The sequence below is a fragment of the Ranitomeya variabilis genome, chromosome 3 (assembly GCF_051348905.1).
Source record: "Ranitomeya variabilis isolate aRanVar5 chromosome 3, aRanVar5.hap1, whole genome shotgun sequence".
NCBI classification, from domain to species: Eukaryota; Metazoa; Chordata; class Amphibia; order Anura; family Dendrobatidae; genus Ranitomeya; species Ranitomeya variabilis.
The window spans coordinates 754,363,402-754,381,119 of NC_135234.1; the positions used below are offsets into that span (position 1 = coordinate 754,363,402).

General features: G+C 41.6%; 1 protein-coding gene across 13 annotated transcripts in view; it reads left to right on the top strand.

Annotated features, from left to right (window-relative positions):
- DLG2 (discs large MAGUK scaffold protein 2) overlaps window positions 1-17,718 on the top strand; it is a 1,278,757-nt gene that overhangs the window by 814,682 nt on the left and 446,357 nt on the right. The window contains exon 1 of one of the 13 annotated variants that reach the window (XM_077298638.1): window positions 1,725-2,146. The exons of 11 other annotated variants lie outside the window; for them this stretch is intronic. In XM_077298638.1, the coding sequence (XP_077154753.1) occupies window positions 2,069-2,146 (78 nt within the window). In that variant the 5' untranslated portion in view covers window positions 1,725-2,068. Of the gene's footprint in view, window positions 1-1,724; window positions 2,147-17,718 lie in introns of those variants that run through there. One more of the 13 variants, XM_077298637.1, reaches the window with a different exon arrangement.

Genomic DNA, 17,718 nt, shown 5'->3' on the forward strand with positions numbered 1-17,718 from the left:
CAGTGGGTATTTTTTAGATAAAGTCTGGTGGTATTATTTGAGCATTGTAAGGTGTTTGTTTTTTAACATGTGGTGGTGTGGGGATATTTGAGTGTTATGTTGTAGTATTATTTGAGTACCGTACAGTGATATTAATTGAATACTTCACTGTGGTATTATTTAATCATGACGTAGTGGCAATATATGAGCACTGGTGGTAATCCAGCTGTACATGATGGTGTTATTTGAGCACTGTATGGTGATATGTTTTAAACACCATATAGACTATATAGCTTTATTATTTAAGCACAGTCTGGTGATATTATATGAGCACTGTATGCTAGTATTATTTAGGCCCTAGTGGTATAATTTAAGTAGTGTGTGTTGGTAATATTTGAGCACTGTATGGTGATATTTAAAGCACCACTCCAGAGTGTTTTTTATTTTTTTATTGCACTGGTGGAGTGGTGCTTTAAATGTAATTCCCTTGCCCCCATCCCTTACTCACTTGCCGCCGCCTTCATCGTTTTCCAGCGTTGCTGCCATCGGTCTCTGGTGAAAAGTGACCCGTCGGCAGCTCAAGTGTTTCATGAAGCTGTGCGGAGGTCAGTTTTCAATACATCTCTATGAGAGCGTCATTCGGACCTCGTACTGGCTCCCATTGATGTGCTTTGAGAGCTTACGATGTAGCTTCTGACTTCCGGACAGTCAGAATCTGCACTCGCAAGATAGCGCCGCAGGACTGGAAAGTAGCCAACCGAAGACGCCGGAGGGTGAGTAGATGTCCTAATGCCGGGGGCTAAGATTTAAATTGCTACTCCAGTGCTGGAAAAAAAAAACCGCTAGCGTGGTGCTTTAAGCACAGTCTGGTGGTATTATTTTAGCACTGTATGCTGGTATTATTTAGTCACGTGTGGTATTATTTCAACACTGTATGGTGGTAATATTTTAGCACTGTATGATAGTAATTTTTAAGCACTGTATGGTGGCATTATTTCAGCACTGTATGGCGGTATTATTTAAGCACTCTATAGTGTTATTATTTGAGCACTGTATGATGGCATTATTTAAGCACTGTAGGGTGTTGTTATTTGAGCACTGTATGGTGGTATTATTTGAGCACTGTATGGTGGCATTATTTAAGCACTCTATAGTGTTATTATTTGAGCACTGTATGATGGCATTATTTAAGCACTCTATAGTGTTATTATTGGAGCACTGTATGGCGGTACTATTTAAGCTCTGTATAATGTTATTATTTAAGCACTGTATGGCGGTATTATTTGGTCACTGTTGGGTGTTATTGGAGAATAGTATATTATTTTTCAGTGCGTGTGGATCAGCATAGAATTATTTCTGTTCTGTGGACATTCAATGGCACCGTACTATACAATGCTGAGAATTAGTAATTGTATGGTAATTTATAAACTGTATATTATATAGGAAAAGGGGTAGAAGTTACGGCATCAGCCACCATCCGACGTGCGTGGTTATTATTAATATTACATCCTATTCATGCATTATACCAGCGGCCATATACCAATCCTACGATAAGATTTCTGACTTTTCCCACCGCTGAATGGCCTCTCGTCTATTAAAGCAATGAACAATTTGCTTTAATGTTGCTTGTGTTGCAGTTTACAGCAGTGGGATGTCGCTTTCCAAGCGTATAAAAGCAAATGTGAATGTGATTTCCTAAGTCTACCACCCCCCAAGTCTGAAGAAGAAAAACCCTCACTCCCATTGTTCTACCATCACTATAGTGTCAGTGTGTACAGTGTTGGTGCAGCCCCTGTGCCCAGCTGGCACACATGTAGTTGTCAGCATCATCATCATCATCCTCCGCTCTCTCCTCAAGAACTGCAGCAGACAAGCACTTAGCAGGAGACTGGATGTGAGCTGGGTACAGAGATGCTTCATGGCAGCAGCCACCCTGCTGGCAGCATGTAGATCTACCTGCAGACTCACCGTCTCCCACACAGTGTGATACCTGTAGGAAGCAACATCTCCAGGCTCCTTCCAGCCCCAGAGCTGAGCACTTGGGACCTTCACGTCCAGCATCTTCAGTCTGAACCCCTCCATCTCAGAGATGTTTGCCTCTATCTGGTACGCCAAGAAGCTGGGGCGCAGGTTTGTCCACAATGCCAGGAAAGCCAAATTGCAAAAGGTACAATACAAAATTTATTTTATCATTTTGTATTGAATTTATTTAGATTTTATTATGCTGATTATTACATCACTATCGTTTTTCCTTTTTTTTTTTTACAATCTTATATTTGAATTTTTGTATATTATTATTATTATTATATTATTTCATTTTATGCATTTTTATGCCACAAATATATTATTTTAGATAATTTACATTTCTATTATTATATTTTTTATAATTACTACTTAGTTTACATGGTTTTACCATTTTATTTATTTTGCATCATTTTTATTATTATTACTACTATTATCTGTTTATTACGTTATTCATGTAATTTATATATTAGATAATTGTATATTGGTATAATATTTTATATTATTTTACACATTTTATGTACTTTATTATTATTGTTGTTGTTGTTATTATTATTAATGCTTATTAAGTTACTTATTCATGCAATTTATTTATCTATTAGATAATTGTATATTGTTATATTATTTTGTTATTTAACACCATTTCATGTATTTTATTATCATTACATTATTATATTATTAAACATTATTAGATATGTTTATTAAGTTATTTATTCATGTAATTTTATGTCTGTATATTATTTTACGCCATTTTATGTATTATTATTATTACTAATAATAATAATAATATTAGATATGTTTATTAAGTTATTTATTCATGTAATTTTATGTATATATTATTAGAAAATGTAATATATTACTTTTATATTATTTTGTTTTTTTTTTATTAAATTCTATGTATTATTATTGTTGGTATTATTAGAAGTTGTAGTATAACATTATTATTTTATATTATTATTTGATTTTTTTTTAGTTTTTTTATTCATGTAAATTTATGTTCATATTATTAGATAATTTTATAATATTCTATATTATTTTCCATTTTTATACCATTTTATATATTTTCATTATTTTATTATGACAAATATTTATAATATTTGATATATTACCTATTCACTTAATTTCATGTATATGTTATTAGATAATTATATATTATGATGTTTTCAGTTATTATTTTATATTATTTTATTGCAATATATTGCTTTGATTCAACTCATTTCCTTGTGATATAATTTAATAATATTATATATATATATATATATATACACACCATAACAGATTGACATTTCTTATATTTTTTGTTGGGAGGGGGTGTAATAAATCTTCCTACTTAACAGAAACATTAGAGACAAGTTTGTTATTTGTGAAAACTCCTGATGAGCTGTACAGTGTGTTAAGTGCGGTTTTGCCCAGGAATGCAGGAAAAAGTGGCTGCGTTGCAGAACTTCAACTCATACGACTCTGCTATGTCACTGGTATCTTCGGGGTTAATCATAGCAATGAGATGACAGTCAGTGGATTTTTGACGATATCGATAAAAATCAGGTCTATGGTTCTGAATCAGCAAGAACAGATTCTACAATGTAACACTACGCCCTGCATGATGGGAACTTGAATTTTCTGTTATTAGACTTTTGGGATTTTTTTAGCTCAGATTTACTGCATCTGATTGTTCGCATTTTAAATAAAAAATCCTAATATCATAATAATCTGACAATAGCGACTTTCTCATATCTACAGATGTAACTGAATTGAATTTGTCAGCTACCTGTTTCCTTCCCTAATAAAATCACTGATAAGATATTTTACTTGTACAATTCCAATTGTGTTTTCAGGATTTAGTTGCATTAGATGACAAGGTGAACTCTGCTGTACTTTACCACATCAGGGACTGTTGCATCAGATGACAAACTGAGCTCTGCTGTGCCTTTCACTTCATTAATGTTTTGCTGTCGAAAAGTGTTCAGCGTACTTTTATGATCTAAACTGAGCGTCATGCGAATCTCGGGCGACTAGTGTAGCTAAGGAAAGTTTAATTTTTTACATCCTAGTGGTCTAGGGTACTACAGTGTTGGGGTTGGATCGTATTTTCGTCCCTGTAGTATAGTGTAGTTAAGAAACATTTTTTTTTTCTCTAGTGGTCTATGGTAGTTTAAGGAGTGAAATTGTAGCCTCTGTGGTCTAGGTTAGTTGACGAAAGTTAAATTTTAAAAATTCCCTAGTGGTCTTGGGAAATGGGAGTCATTTATTAGTCCTTGTGGTCTAGTGTTGTTAAGGACAGTTCATTTTTTTATTACTTATTAATCTGGGGTCATATTTTCGTACCTGGGGCGCATGGTCAGAATGAGGAATTGACAGTATCAATCAGAAACTGACTACGATGGCCTAATGGTGATGGAGTAGTTTAAGCTCTTCCCTTTAATATGAGTACTTCCCTTTAAACACCAGAGGTCAAGATATATATTTATATGTATATGTGTATAAATATATAATCTCTTCGTGGTCTAGGGTAAAGTGGGATGAAAATATATATGGATATGTGTCCCTGAGCAAGACAGACTCCCTTGAGGCCCAAGGAAGGGTTGCAGAATGCCCTCTAGGACTATATAAATAAATATATATATATGTTTATTTATATGGGTATGTATGTGTATGTGTGTGTGTGCATATCTATCTATCTATCTATCTATCTATCTATCTATCTATCTATCTATCTATCTATCTATCTGTACACCTGACCACCAGGGGATATGTATCCTGTTCCCTGGCGATCTAGGGTAAAGTAGTGGGCTGATGTTTACCTATAATAAAGAAGTCACATGGATGTTAAAGAGAAAATTTCAATGCTCAGAAAAACCCTTTCAGATGTAAGGCAGTCCTAGAGGGCATTTCTAAAATTATGTCACTTTCCAAACAGTTTTACTTTTGTTTTTTCCTTGAGTTCTTGTCAAATTTATTTCCTCATGGGCGTTCCTAGACTCCTCATGTCAAGCTCCACCCCTGAGGTCTTGCACACAAGACAAACACCTCTTTTTTAGTATATTACACCTTACTTTTCAATTCTGGAGATAGAGCAACCAAGAACCACTTCAAAATTCCAGTAATATGTAATAATCCAAAACCTGCAGGGCTGGTGGCTATTAATGTGTTCAATCTCCATTCATCTACAAGTCTTCTGCAGGATCAACTATTACAAAAAAATCTGTTACTTAAGTTCCTTTGCTCCATTTTTATCATTTTGGACTATTTTAGTAGCACTTTGTCCAGGACAATGTTCAATATCAAACTTTAAGTGAACCAGATGATGATTTGGCATAACTGTTCTGTGTGTATACATATGGAATAAAACTATTTCTGGCCATTATTTGACTCATATCCTGCATTTTTCACCTGAATTCTCCTCTATGGGCTCCCTCTCAAATTTTCAGTTGGTGTGAGGAGACTAGCTTCTATGATGTTTGCCCTACACAGCACACAAACCTGAGGGGTTCTTGCTACACTGTCTATATGAAGCAGCAACATGGAGGCCTTTATATAGTAATACTGAGCAGTGTAGCTGTTAAGCTAGCTCTGAGTTGAGATAAAACACTTACTAGAAAAAAAGCAATATTTTCTCTTTGTATCTCTGTTTCCTTCTTATTCTGCTAATTCTAACCTCTCCATAAACTTCAATAGATAGCGAGCTAACAGTTGTCTTGAGCAAGATGGATTTGAGTCGTTTTTCAGGGTGAATGATGCATTCGGGACTCGGAATGGGGGAGAGGAGAAGAAGAGGCTCATAAGTGGCAAAAGCAGCATATTTTTCTGATAAGATATAACAAAGTTTCTTATATTCACTCGCACTTTCAGCAGAGCTGGAGAGTTTGATGCAGACGCTACTGCTGGTACTAGTAAGACTAGAGCATATTTTCACACCTCATTACTAAATAGTGAAATCTGTCAGCGCCTCGCAATTAAGTAAATACAGACGAATCTGTTACCACTGATTTCAGCTATCAAAAAGAGTTGTATAAAAGTAGAGCACGCATGGGAAAGATATGTGATGGTAAACAGTGTTATGTAATATGAAGGAGACCGATTTTTGGGATATTTTATGATTTATTTATCAGGACTATTGTAGCCTGGGGGCGTCCTGCAGGGACATATATCATGAGTCTTGAGCTTTATTGGACTGCATGGTCTCGTAATGACCAATTTTCAGGATATCGTCATAAAACATCTAAAAACACAGAGTCTGTAACCTGTAGGAACCATCTAAATTTGTTGGATTAAGCTGAGAAGTCTGTCTACATCGACTAGAAATAAATGCAACTGTGTATTGTATAAAATATAGGAAACTATACACTAATAAACATGATCCTTCTACAATGGTCTTCTTTTCTGGTGTCTACTGTGTAGAAGTTATAGTCTTGATGGAACCACCTTCTTGGGTGGAATGATGTGCAATTAAATGATTGGCAACTGGTGGTCGGTCGAATAGAGGCACGTAAAAGTTTTGGACACCCCTGGTCAAAATTACTGTTATAGTGGACAGTTAAGCAATGTGAAGATTAAATGATCTCAAAAAAGGCCTAACCGTAAATGATGACACATTTCCTTTGTATTTTAGGTAATATATACAGTACAGACCAAAAGTTTGGACACACCTTCTCATTTAAAGATTCTTCAGTATTTTCATGAAAATTGTACATTCACACTGAAGGCATCAAAACTATGAATTAACACATGTGGAATTATACACTTAAGAAAAAAGTGTGAAACAACTGAAATTATGTCTTATATTCTAGGTTCTTCAAAGTAGCCACCTTTTGCTTTGATGACTGCTTTGCACACTCTTGGCATTCTCTTGATGAGCTTCAAGAGATAGTCACCGGGAATGGTTTTCACTTCACAGGTGTGCCCTGTCAGGTTTAATAAGTGGGATTTCTTGCCTTATAAATGGGGTTGGGACCATCAGTTGTGTTGTGCAGAAGTCTGGTGGATACACAGCTGATAGTCCTACTGAATAGACTGTGAGAATTTGTTTTATGGCAAGAAAAAAGCAGCTATGTAAAGAAAAACGAGTGGACATCATTACTTTAAGAAATGAAGGTCAGTTAGTCCGAAAAATTGGGAAAACTTTGAAAGTGTCCCCAAGTGCAGTGGCAAAAACCAGCAAGCGCTACAAAGAAACTGGCTCACATGAGGACCGCCCCAAGAAAGTAAGACCAAGAGTCACCTCTGCTTCTGAGGATAGGTTTATCCGAGTCACCAGCCTCAGAAATCGCAGGTTAACAGCAGCTCAGATTAGAGACCAGGTCAATGCCACACAGAGTTCTAGCAGCAGACACATCTCTACAACAAATGTTAAGAGGAGACTTTGTGCAGCAGGCCTTCAAGGTAAAATAGCTCCTAGGAAACAACTGCTAAGGACAGGCAACAAGCAGAAGAGACTTGTTTGGGCTAAAGAACACAAGGAATGGACATTAGACCAGTGGAAATCTGTGCTTTGGTCTGATGAGTCCAAATTTGAACCGTGTCTTTGTGAGACGCAGAAAAGGTGAACTGATGGACTCTACATGCCTGGTTCCCACCGTGAAGCATGGAGGAAGAGGTGTGATGGTGTGGGGGTGCTTTGCTGGTTACACTGTTGGGCATTTATTCAAAATTGAAGGCATACTGAACCAGCATGGCTACCACAGCATCTTGCAGCGGCATGCTATTCCATCGGGTTTGCATTTAGTTAGGCCATCATTAATTTTCAACAGGACAATGACTCCAAACACACCTCCAGGCTGTGTAAGGGCTATTTGATCAAGAAGGAGAATGATGGGGTGCTACGCCAGATGACCTGGCCTCCACAGTCACCAGACCTGAACCCAATCGAGATGGTTTGGGGTGAGCTGGACTGCAGAGTGAAGGCAAAAGGGCCAACAAGTGCTAAGCATCTCTGGGAACTCCTAGATTGTTGGAAGACCATTCCTGGTGGCTACCTCTTGAAGCTCATCAAGAGAATGCCAAGAGTGTGCAAAGCAGTCATCAAAGCAAAAGGTGGCTACTTTGAAGAACCTAGAATATAAAACATATTTCCAGTTGTTTCACACTTTTTTGTTAAGTACCGTATATAATTCTACATGTGTTAATTCGTAGTTTTGATGCCTTCAGTGTGAATGTACAATTTTCATAGTCAGGATAATACAGAAAACTCTTTAAATGAGAAGATATATATATATATATATATATATATATATATATATATATATATATATATATATATATATATATAGTCGCTTTTTTCACTTTAAAAGTTACAAGTAAAAAAAGTGCACAAAAACATATCAATGTATTTAAGGTATTTGGCTACCCACGTTATGGGTCCTCAAACTTGCCAGTCCTACTCTAACAGCAAAAACCTCAATGGGAGGAAAAAAGGAGGGAAAAACCTCCACTATTCTAGAGTAAACAGCGCAAAATTTTATTTGCACTGGTGTGCCAAGCGGCCAATCCCTGATTGTAGGCTGGTTGTCTCATTTGGTATTACCGCTCCTGTGTAGTTGCCATCTTTACTTGGGCCCGTTGCACCATGAAAGTGCATTTATTATTATTATTATTATTATTATTATTATTATTATTTATTTATATAGCACCATTAATTCCATGGTGCTGTACATGAGAAGGGGTTACATCAAAACACAAATATCACTTACAGTAAGCAAAACTAACAATGACAGACTGGTACAGAGGGGAGAGGACCCTGCCTTTGCGGACTTACATTCTACAGGATTATGGGAAAAGAGACAGTAGGTCGAGGGTTGCAGTAGCTCCAATGGTGTTGAGGTGGCCGTGTGCTCATTACAGTCTGTAAGCTTCTTTGAAGAGATGGGTTTTCAGGTTTCTTTTGAAGGATCCAAATGTGGTGGATAACCGGACGTGTTGGGGGCCGGGGCACAGAATTCCAGAGGATGGGGGATATTCGGAGAAGTCTTGGAGGTGATTGAGTGAGGAGCGAATAAGTGTGGAGGAGAGATGGAGGTCTTGGGAGGACCGGAGATTACGTGAGGGAAGATATTGAGAGACTAGTTCAGAAACATATGGAGGAGAAAGGTTATGGATGGTTTTGTAGGTCAGCGTTAGTAGTTTAAACTAGATACACTGGGAAATTGGGAGCCAGTGAAAGGATTTGCAAAGAGAGGAAGCAGGAGTGTAGCGAGAAGAGAGATTAATTAGTCGGGCAGCAGAGTTAAGGATGGACTGGAGGGGTGCGAGAGTGTTAGAAGGTAGGCCAAAGAGGAGGATGTTGCAGTAGTCGAGGCGGGAGATGATTAGGGCATGCACAAGCATTTTGGTAGAGTGACAGTTGAGGAAAGGACAGGTTTGAAGGACAGGGCAGAGTCCAGGGTTACTCCGAGAGAAGCGGATTTTTGGGACAGGGGAAAGTGTGATTTCATTTATTTTGATAGATAGATCAGGTAGGGAAGATATGCAAGATGGAGGAAAGATAATTAGCTCAGATTTGTCCACATTGAGCTTGAGGAAGCGAGAGGAGAAGAAAGAGGATATGGCTGATAGACACTAAGGGACTCTGGAGAGCAGAGAGGTGACATCTGGGCCAGAGAGGTAGATCTGAGTGTCATCAGCATATAGATGGTACTGGAAGCCATAGGACCTTATGAGTTGTCCCAGGCCGAGTGTATATATTGAGAAGAGTAAGTGCCCAAGGGCAGAGCCTTGAGGGACACCAACAGAGAGGGGGCGAGATGAAGAGGTAGTATGGGAGTAGGAAACGCTAAATGTGCGGTTGGTAGGGTATGAGGAGATCCAAGATAGGGCGAGGTCTTTGACCCCAAAGGAAGAGAGGATCTGTAGTAGGAGGCAGTGGTCAACTGTGTCGAAGGCAAAGGACAGGTCTAGAAGGAGGAGTATAGAGAATTGTCTGTTAGCTTTGGCTGTAAGTAAGTCATTAGTAATTTTGGTCAGGGCAGTCTCAGTGGAATGGTGGGGACGGAAGCGAGATTTTAGGTTGCTGAAGACAGAGTTAGATGCAAAGTGAGAGGAAAGTTCAGCATGGACGTGCTGCTCAAGGAGTTTGGATGCAAATGGGAGCAAAGATATGGGGCGATAGCTGGACATAGTGCTTGGGTCTAGGGATGGCTTTTTGAGGATAGGTGTGATTGTGGCATGTTTGAAAGCAGTGGGGAAGGTACCAGAAGTTAGTGATAGGTTGAAGAGATGGGTTAGGGATGGGATTAGTGTGGTGGTGAGGTTGGGGAGGAGGTGGGATGGGATGGGGTCAAGTGCACAAGTGGTGAGGTGTGATTTGGAGAGAAGATGAACAAGCTCCCCTTCAGTGATTTTGGAGAGGGAAGGTATGGGGTTTGGGCATTGGTCTGGTATAGAAAGGGGTTGTGGTTGTTTGACGACAAAGATTTGCCTTGTTTGGTCGATCTTATTTTTGAAATGCATGGCAAAATCCTCGGCAACGATTAGGGAACTTGGAGGGGGCAGTGGTGGGCGGAGAAAGGCGCTAAAAGTGTTGAACAACTGTTTGGGGTGGTGGGATAAGGAAGATACGAGGGTTGTGAAGTAGGCCTGTTTAGCAGAGGTGAGAGCTGATGTGAATGCAAGTGTTTCTTGTTTGAGTGCAGTGAAATCATCTTGCTTTGAGGCCTAGACAGGTAAGCACCTTTGCCTGTTTTTTTGTGGTGTTTTCTCTAGGTACTAACCATGCAGGGTGCCCATTTACCTTATTGTAAATTTTTTTTAATGTAAGAGATTAAAAAAATTATATATATATATATATATATATATATATATATATATATATATATACTAGATGGTGGCCCGATTCTAATGCATCGGGTATTCTAGAATATGCATGTTCATGTAGTATATTGCATAGCCCACGTAGTATATTGCCAAGCCACGTAGTATATTGCCCAACCACGTAGTATATTGCCTAGCCACGTAGTATATTGCCCAGTCACGTAGTATATTGCCACGCGGTATATAACGCAGCCCATGCGGTATATAATACTGCCCACGTAGTATATAACACTGCCACGCGGTATATAACACTGCCCACGTAGTATGTAAGACTGCCCACGTAGTATATAACATGTTGTGAATAGTGTTGAGCGATACCGTCCGATACTTGAAAGTATCGGTATCGGAAAGTATCGGCCGATACCGGCAAAGTATCGGATCTAATCCGATACCGATACCCATACAAGTCAATGGGACACCAAGTATCGAACAGTATCCTGATGGTTCCCAGGGTCTGAAGGAGAGGAAACTCTCCTTCAGGCCCTGGGATCCATATCAATGTGTAAAATAAAGAATTAAAATAAAAAATAGGGATATACTCACCTCTCCGGCGGCCTCTGGCGGTTACCGCCGTAACCGGGAGCCGTTGTACCTAAGAATGCGCGCTTGAAGGGCCTTAGATGAGGTCACTGCGCTCTGATTGGTCGCGTAGCGGTCACGTGACCGCTACGCGACCAATCACAAAGCCGTGACTTTACCTAAGGTCTTTCAAGCGCTTGAAAGACCTTAGGTGACGTCACGGCTTTGTGATTAGTCGCGTAGCGGTCACGTGACCGCTACGCGACCAATCAGAGCGCAGTGACCTCATCTAAGGCCCTTCAAGCGCGCATTCTTAGGTACAACGGCTCCCGGTTATGTTGGTAACCGCCAGAAGCCTCCGGAGAGGTGAGTATATCCCTATTTTTTATTTTAAATCTTTATTTTACACATTGATATTAATCCCGATACCGATTCCCGATATCACAAAAGTATCGGATCTCGGTATCGGAATTCCGATACGGCAAGTATCGGCCGATACCCGATACTTGCGGTATCGGAATGCTCAACACTAGTTGTGAATTCTGTTCTTGGGCTCCCTCCGGTGGTTGTAAATGGCACTTTTGTGAATTCTGCCCTTGGGCTCCCTCCGGTGGTTTTAAGTGGAACTGCTGCTCCTTGGATTTAGCTTAGCAGCTGCTTCCACTGATCGTCTCTCCTGCTCTGCTATTTAGCCTGGCTCTGATCTTCAGCCAGTGCCAGCTGTCAATGTTTCTTGGTTGGATTCAGATCTCTCCTTGGATTTCCTTGATAGTCGGTCCTGTTCAGCAAAGATAAGTCCTTGCATGTTCATTTGTTGTCCTCTTGCTGTGGACTTAATCATTCAGCTCATTTTATGTTTGCTCTAGTCCAGCTTGTCAGTATTCAATATTCTGTTAAGCTGGAAGCTCTGGGGAAGCAGATTTGCCCTCCACACCGTTAGTCAGGTGTGGAGATTTTTTGTAAACTCTGTGATGGATTTTTCTAGCTTTTAATACTGACCGCACAGTATCCTTTCCTATTCTGTCTTTCTAGTTAGAAGTGGCCTCCTTTGCTAAATCCTGTTTTCATTCTGTGTATGTCATTTCCCTCTCCACTCACAGTCCATATTTGTGGGGGGCTGTCTGTCCTTTGGGAACTTTCTCTGAGGCAAGATAGCTTTCCTGTTTCCTCTTTAGGGGTAGCTAGTTCTCCGGCTGTGACGAGATGTCTAGGGAGTGACAGGAACATTCCACGGCTACTTCTAGTGTTGTGTTAGGTTCAGGAACTGCGGTCAGTAAAGATACCATCTCCTCAGAGCTCGTCCCATGTTGCTCCTTAACCACCAGGTCATAACAGTACAGCTGGCCCTCATTGTATTGAATGCATCTCAAAAGAGGGAAAAAAAAAGTGCTGAGCCATTTTTTTTTCTCTGCAGCCTGTTTTGTCTTTTTTCCCCCCTTAATCTCTGGGTGGTTCAGGATTTTGGCGCTGACATGGATGTTCAGGGTTTGTTCTCTCGTGTGGATCAACTTGCTGCAAGGGTACAGAGTATCCAAGATTATGTTGTTCAGACTCCGGTTTTGGAGCCTAGAATTCCTACTCCTGATTTGTTTTTTGGGGATAGATCTAAGTTCTTGAACTTTAAAAATAACTGCAGATTGTTTTTTGCTTTGAGACCCCGTTCCTCTGGTGACCCCATTCAGCAGGTGAAAATTGTCATCTCTCTGCTGCGTGGAGACCCTCAGGATTGGGCATTCTCCCTTGAGTCAGGGGATCCGGCATTACTTAATGTAGACGCATTTTTTCAAACGCTCGGATTACTGTATGATGAACCTAATTCTGTGGATCAGGCAGAAAAAACCTTGTTGGCCCTGTGTCAGGGTCAGGAAGCGGCAGAAGTATACTGCCAGAAATTTAGAAAATGGTCTGTGCTCTCTAAATGGAATGAAGATGCTCTGGCTGCAATTTTCAGAAAGGGTCTTTCTGAAGCCCTTAAAGATGTTATGGTGGGGTTCCCCACGCCTGTTGGTTTGAAGGAATCTATGTCTCTAGCCATTCAGATTGATCGGCGCCTGTGCGAGCGCAAGGTTGTGCACCATATGGCAGTGTCCTCTGAGCAGAGTCCTGAGCCTATGCAATGTGATAGGATTTGGACTAGAGTAGAACGGCAGGAATTCAGACGTCAGAATAGGCTGTGTTTTTACTGTGGTGATTCTGCTCATGCTATTTCTGATCGCCCTAAGCGTACTAAGAGGGTCGCTAGGTCTGTTACCATTAGTACTGTGCAGCCTAAATTTCTCTTGTCTGTTACCCTGATTTGATCATTATCGTCCTTTTCTGTCATGGCATTTGTGGATTCAGGCGCTGCACTGAATTTAATGGACTTAGGCTACTTTCACACTAGCGTCGGGAACAACCCGTCGCTGCGCGTCGGGCCGACGTTCCCGACGCTAGTGTGGTCTCCGCCGCACAACGGGGGCAGCGGATGCATATTTCCCACGCATCCGCTGCCCCATTGTGATGTGCGGGGAAGTGCGGGGAGGTGGGGGCGGAGTTCCGACTGCGCATGCGCGGTCGGAGAAAGCGGACCGTCGGGAGCAAAAAACGTTACATGTAACGTTTTTTTCTCCCGACGGACCGCTACCATACGCCCAAACGCCGCCAAACGCATTCACCGTTTGGAAATGCGTCGCAAATGCGTCGCAAATGCGTCGCTAATGTTACTCTATGACGAAACAACGTATCCAGCAAAAACTTTTGCTGGATGCGGCGTTTCGCAAAAACGACGCATTTGCGACGTATTGCAGTTAACGCTAGTGTGAAACTAGCCTTAGAGTTCGCCAGACGCTGTGGTTTTTCCTTACAGCCTTTGCAGAGCCCTATTTCCTTAAGGGGCATTGATGCGGCACCATTAGCCAAGAATAAAACTCAGTACTGGACTCAGCTGACCATGTGCATGGCTCCAGCACATCAGGAAGATTGTCGTTTTCTGGTGTTGCATAATTTGCATGATGTGGTTGTACTGGGTTTTCCATGGTTACAGGTACATAATCCAGTGCTGGATTGGAAATCCATGTCTGTGACTAGTTGGGGTTGTCAAGGGGTACATAATGACGTTCCTTTGATGTCAATCTCCTCTCCCCCCTCTTCTGAAGTTCCTGAGTTTTTGTCGGATTTCCAGGATGTATTTGATGAGCCCAAGTCCAGTTCCCTTCCTCCTCATAGGGACTGTGATTGTGCTATTAACTTGATTCCTGGCTGTAAGTTCCCTAAGGGCCGACTTTTCAATCTGTCTGTGCCAGAGCATTCCGCCATGCGGAGTTATATTAAGGAGTCCTTGGAGAAGGGGCATATTCGGCCCTCTTCGTCACCGTTGGGAGCGGGATTCTTCTTTGTTGCCAAGAAGGATGGCTCCTTGAGACCCTGTATTGATTATCGCCTTCTTAATAAGATCACGGTGAAATTCCAATACCCTTTACCTTTGCTTTCTGATTTGTTTGCTCGGATTAAGGGGGCTAGTTGGTTTACTAAGATTGACCTTCGAGGGGCGTATAATCTTGTTCGTATTAAACAGGGTGACGAATGGAAAACTGCATTTAATACGCCCGAAGGCCATTTTGAATACCTTGTGATGCCATTCGGGCTCTCTAATGCCCCATCTGTGTTTCATTCCTTCATGCATGATATCTTCCGGAATTATCTTGATAAATTCATGATTGTATATTTGGATGATATCTTGATTTTTTCCGACGATTGGGAGTCTCATGTGAAACAGGTCAGGATGGTATTTCAGATCCTTCGTGCTAACACTTTATTTGTGAAGGGGTCTAAATGCCTATTTGGAGTTCAGAAGGTTTCTTTTTTGGGGTTTATTTTTTCTCCCTCGGCTATAGAAATGGATCCTGTTAAGGTCCAAGCCATTCATGATTGGATTCAACCCACTTCTGTGAAGAGCCTTCAGAAATTTTTGGGCTTTGCTAATTTTTATCGCCGTTTCATTGCCAACTTTTCCAGTGTGGTTAAGCCCCTGACCGATTTGACGAAGAAAGGCGCTGATGTGATGAATTGGTCCTCTGCGGCTGTTGAGGCCTTTCAGGAGCTTAAACGTCGATTTACTTCTGCCCCTGTGTTGCGTCAGCCGGATGTTTCTCCTCCTTTTCAGGTTGAGGTTGACGCTTCTGAGATTGGGGTAGGGGCCGTTTTGTCTCAGAGAAGTTCTGATGGTTCTTTGATGAAACCGTGTGCATTCTTCTCCAGAAATTTTCGCCTGCGGAGCGTAATTATGATGTCGGCAATCGGGAGTTGTTGGCTATGAAGTGGGCATTTGAGGAGTGGCGACATTGGCTTGAGGGAGCCAAGCACCGCATTGTGGTCTTGACTGACCATAAGAATCTGATTTACCTCGAGTCTGCCAAGCGGTTGAATCCTAGACAGGCTCGATGGTCCCTGTTTTTCTCCCGTTTTGATTTTGTGGTCTCGTATCTTCCGGGATCTAAGAATGTTAAGGCTGATGCCCTCTCTAGGAGTTTTTTGCCTGATTCTCCGGAAGTCCTTGAGCCGGTTGGTATTCTCAAGGAGGGGGTGATTCTTTCTGCCATCTCCCCTGACTTACGGCGGGTGCTTCAGGAATTTCAGGCTGATAAACCTGACCGCTGTCCAGTGGGGAAACTGTTTGTTCCTGATAGATGGACTAGTAAGGTAATCTCTGAGGTTCATTGTTCGGTGTTGGCTGGTCATCCTGGGATTTTTGGTACCAGAGATTTGGTTGCTAGGTCCTTTTGGTGGCCTTCCTTGTCACGGGATGTGCGTTCTTTTGTGCAGTCCTGTGGGACTTGTGCCCGGGCCAAGCCTTGCTGTTCCTGCGCTAGTGGGTTGCTTTTGCCTTTGCCGGTCCCTGAGAGGCCTTGGACGCATATTTCTATGGATTTTATTTCTGATCTTCCGGTTTCCCAGAAGATGTCTGTTATCTGGGTGGTTTGTGACCGGTTTTCTAAGATGGTCCATTTGGTACCTTTGCCTAAATTGCCTTCCTCCTCTGATTTGGTTCCATTGTTTTTTCAGCATGTGGTTCGTTTGCATGGCATTCCGGAGAATATTGTGTCTGACAGAGGTTTTCAGTTTGTTTCTAGGTTTTGGCGGTCCTTTTGTGCTAGGATGGGCATTGATTTGTCTTTTTCTTCGGCGTTTCTTCCTCAGACAAATGGCCAAACTGAGCGAACCAATCAGACCTTGGAAACCTATTTGAGATGCTTTGTGTCTGCTGATCAGGATGATTGGGTGGCCTTCTTGCCGTTGGCCGAGTTTGCCCTTAATAATCGGGCTAGTTCGGCTACTTTGGTTTCGCCTTTTTTTGTAATTTTGGTTTTCATCCTCGTTTTTCTTCAGGGCAGGTTCAGCCTTCTGATTGTCCTGGTGTGGATTCTGTGGTGGACAGGTTACAGCAGATTTGGACTCATGTGGTGGACAATTTGACGTTGTCTCAGGAAAAGGCTCAACGTTTTGCTAACCGCCGTCGGTGTGTTGGTCCCCGGCTTCGTGTTGGGGATTTAGTTTGGTTATCTTCTCGTCATGTTCCTATGAAGGTTTCTTCCCCTAAGTTCAAGCCTCGCTTTATTGGTCCCTATAAGATTTCTGAGATTATCAATCCGGTATCTTTTTGTTTGGCCCTTCCTGCCTCTTTTGCCATCCATAATGTTTTCCATAGATCTTTGTTGCGGAGATATGTGGTGCCCGTTGTTCCCTCTGTTGATCCTCCTGCCCCGGTGTTGGTTGAGGGGGAGTTGGAATATGTGGTGGAGAAGATTTTGGATTCTCGTTTTTCGAGACGGAGACTTCAGTATCTTGTCAAGTGGAAGGGTTATGGCCAGGAGGATAATTCTTGGGTTGTTGCCTCCGATGTCCATGCCGCCGATTTGGTTCGTGCCTTTCACTTGGCTCGTCCTGATCGGCCTGGGGGCTCTGGTGAGGGTTCGGTGACCCCTCCTCAAGGGGGGGGTACTGTTGTGAATTCCGTTCTTGGGCTCCCTCCGGTGGTTGTAAATGGCACTTTTGTGAATTCTGCCCTTGGGCTCCCTCCGGTGGTTTTAAGTGGAACTGCTGCTCCTTGGATTTAGCTTAGCAGCTGCTTCCACTGATCGTCTCTCCTGCTCTGCTATTTAGCCTGGCTCTGATCTTCAGCCAGTGCCAGCTGTCAATGTTTCTTGGTTGGATTCAGATCTCTCCTTGGATTTCCTTGATAGTCGGTCCTGTTCAGCAAAGATAAGTCCTTGCATGTTCATTTGTTGTCCTCTTGCTGTGGACTTAATCATTCAGCTCATTTTATGTTTGCTCTAGTCCAGCTTGTCAGTATTCAATATTCTGTTAAGCTGGAAGCTCTGGGGAAGCAGATTTGCCCTCCACACCGTTAGTCAGGTGTGG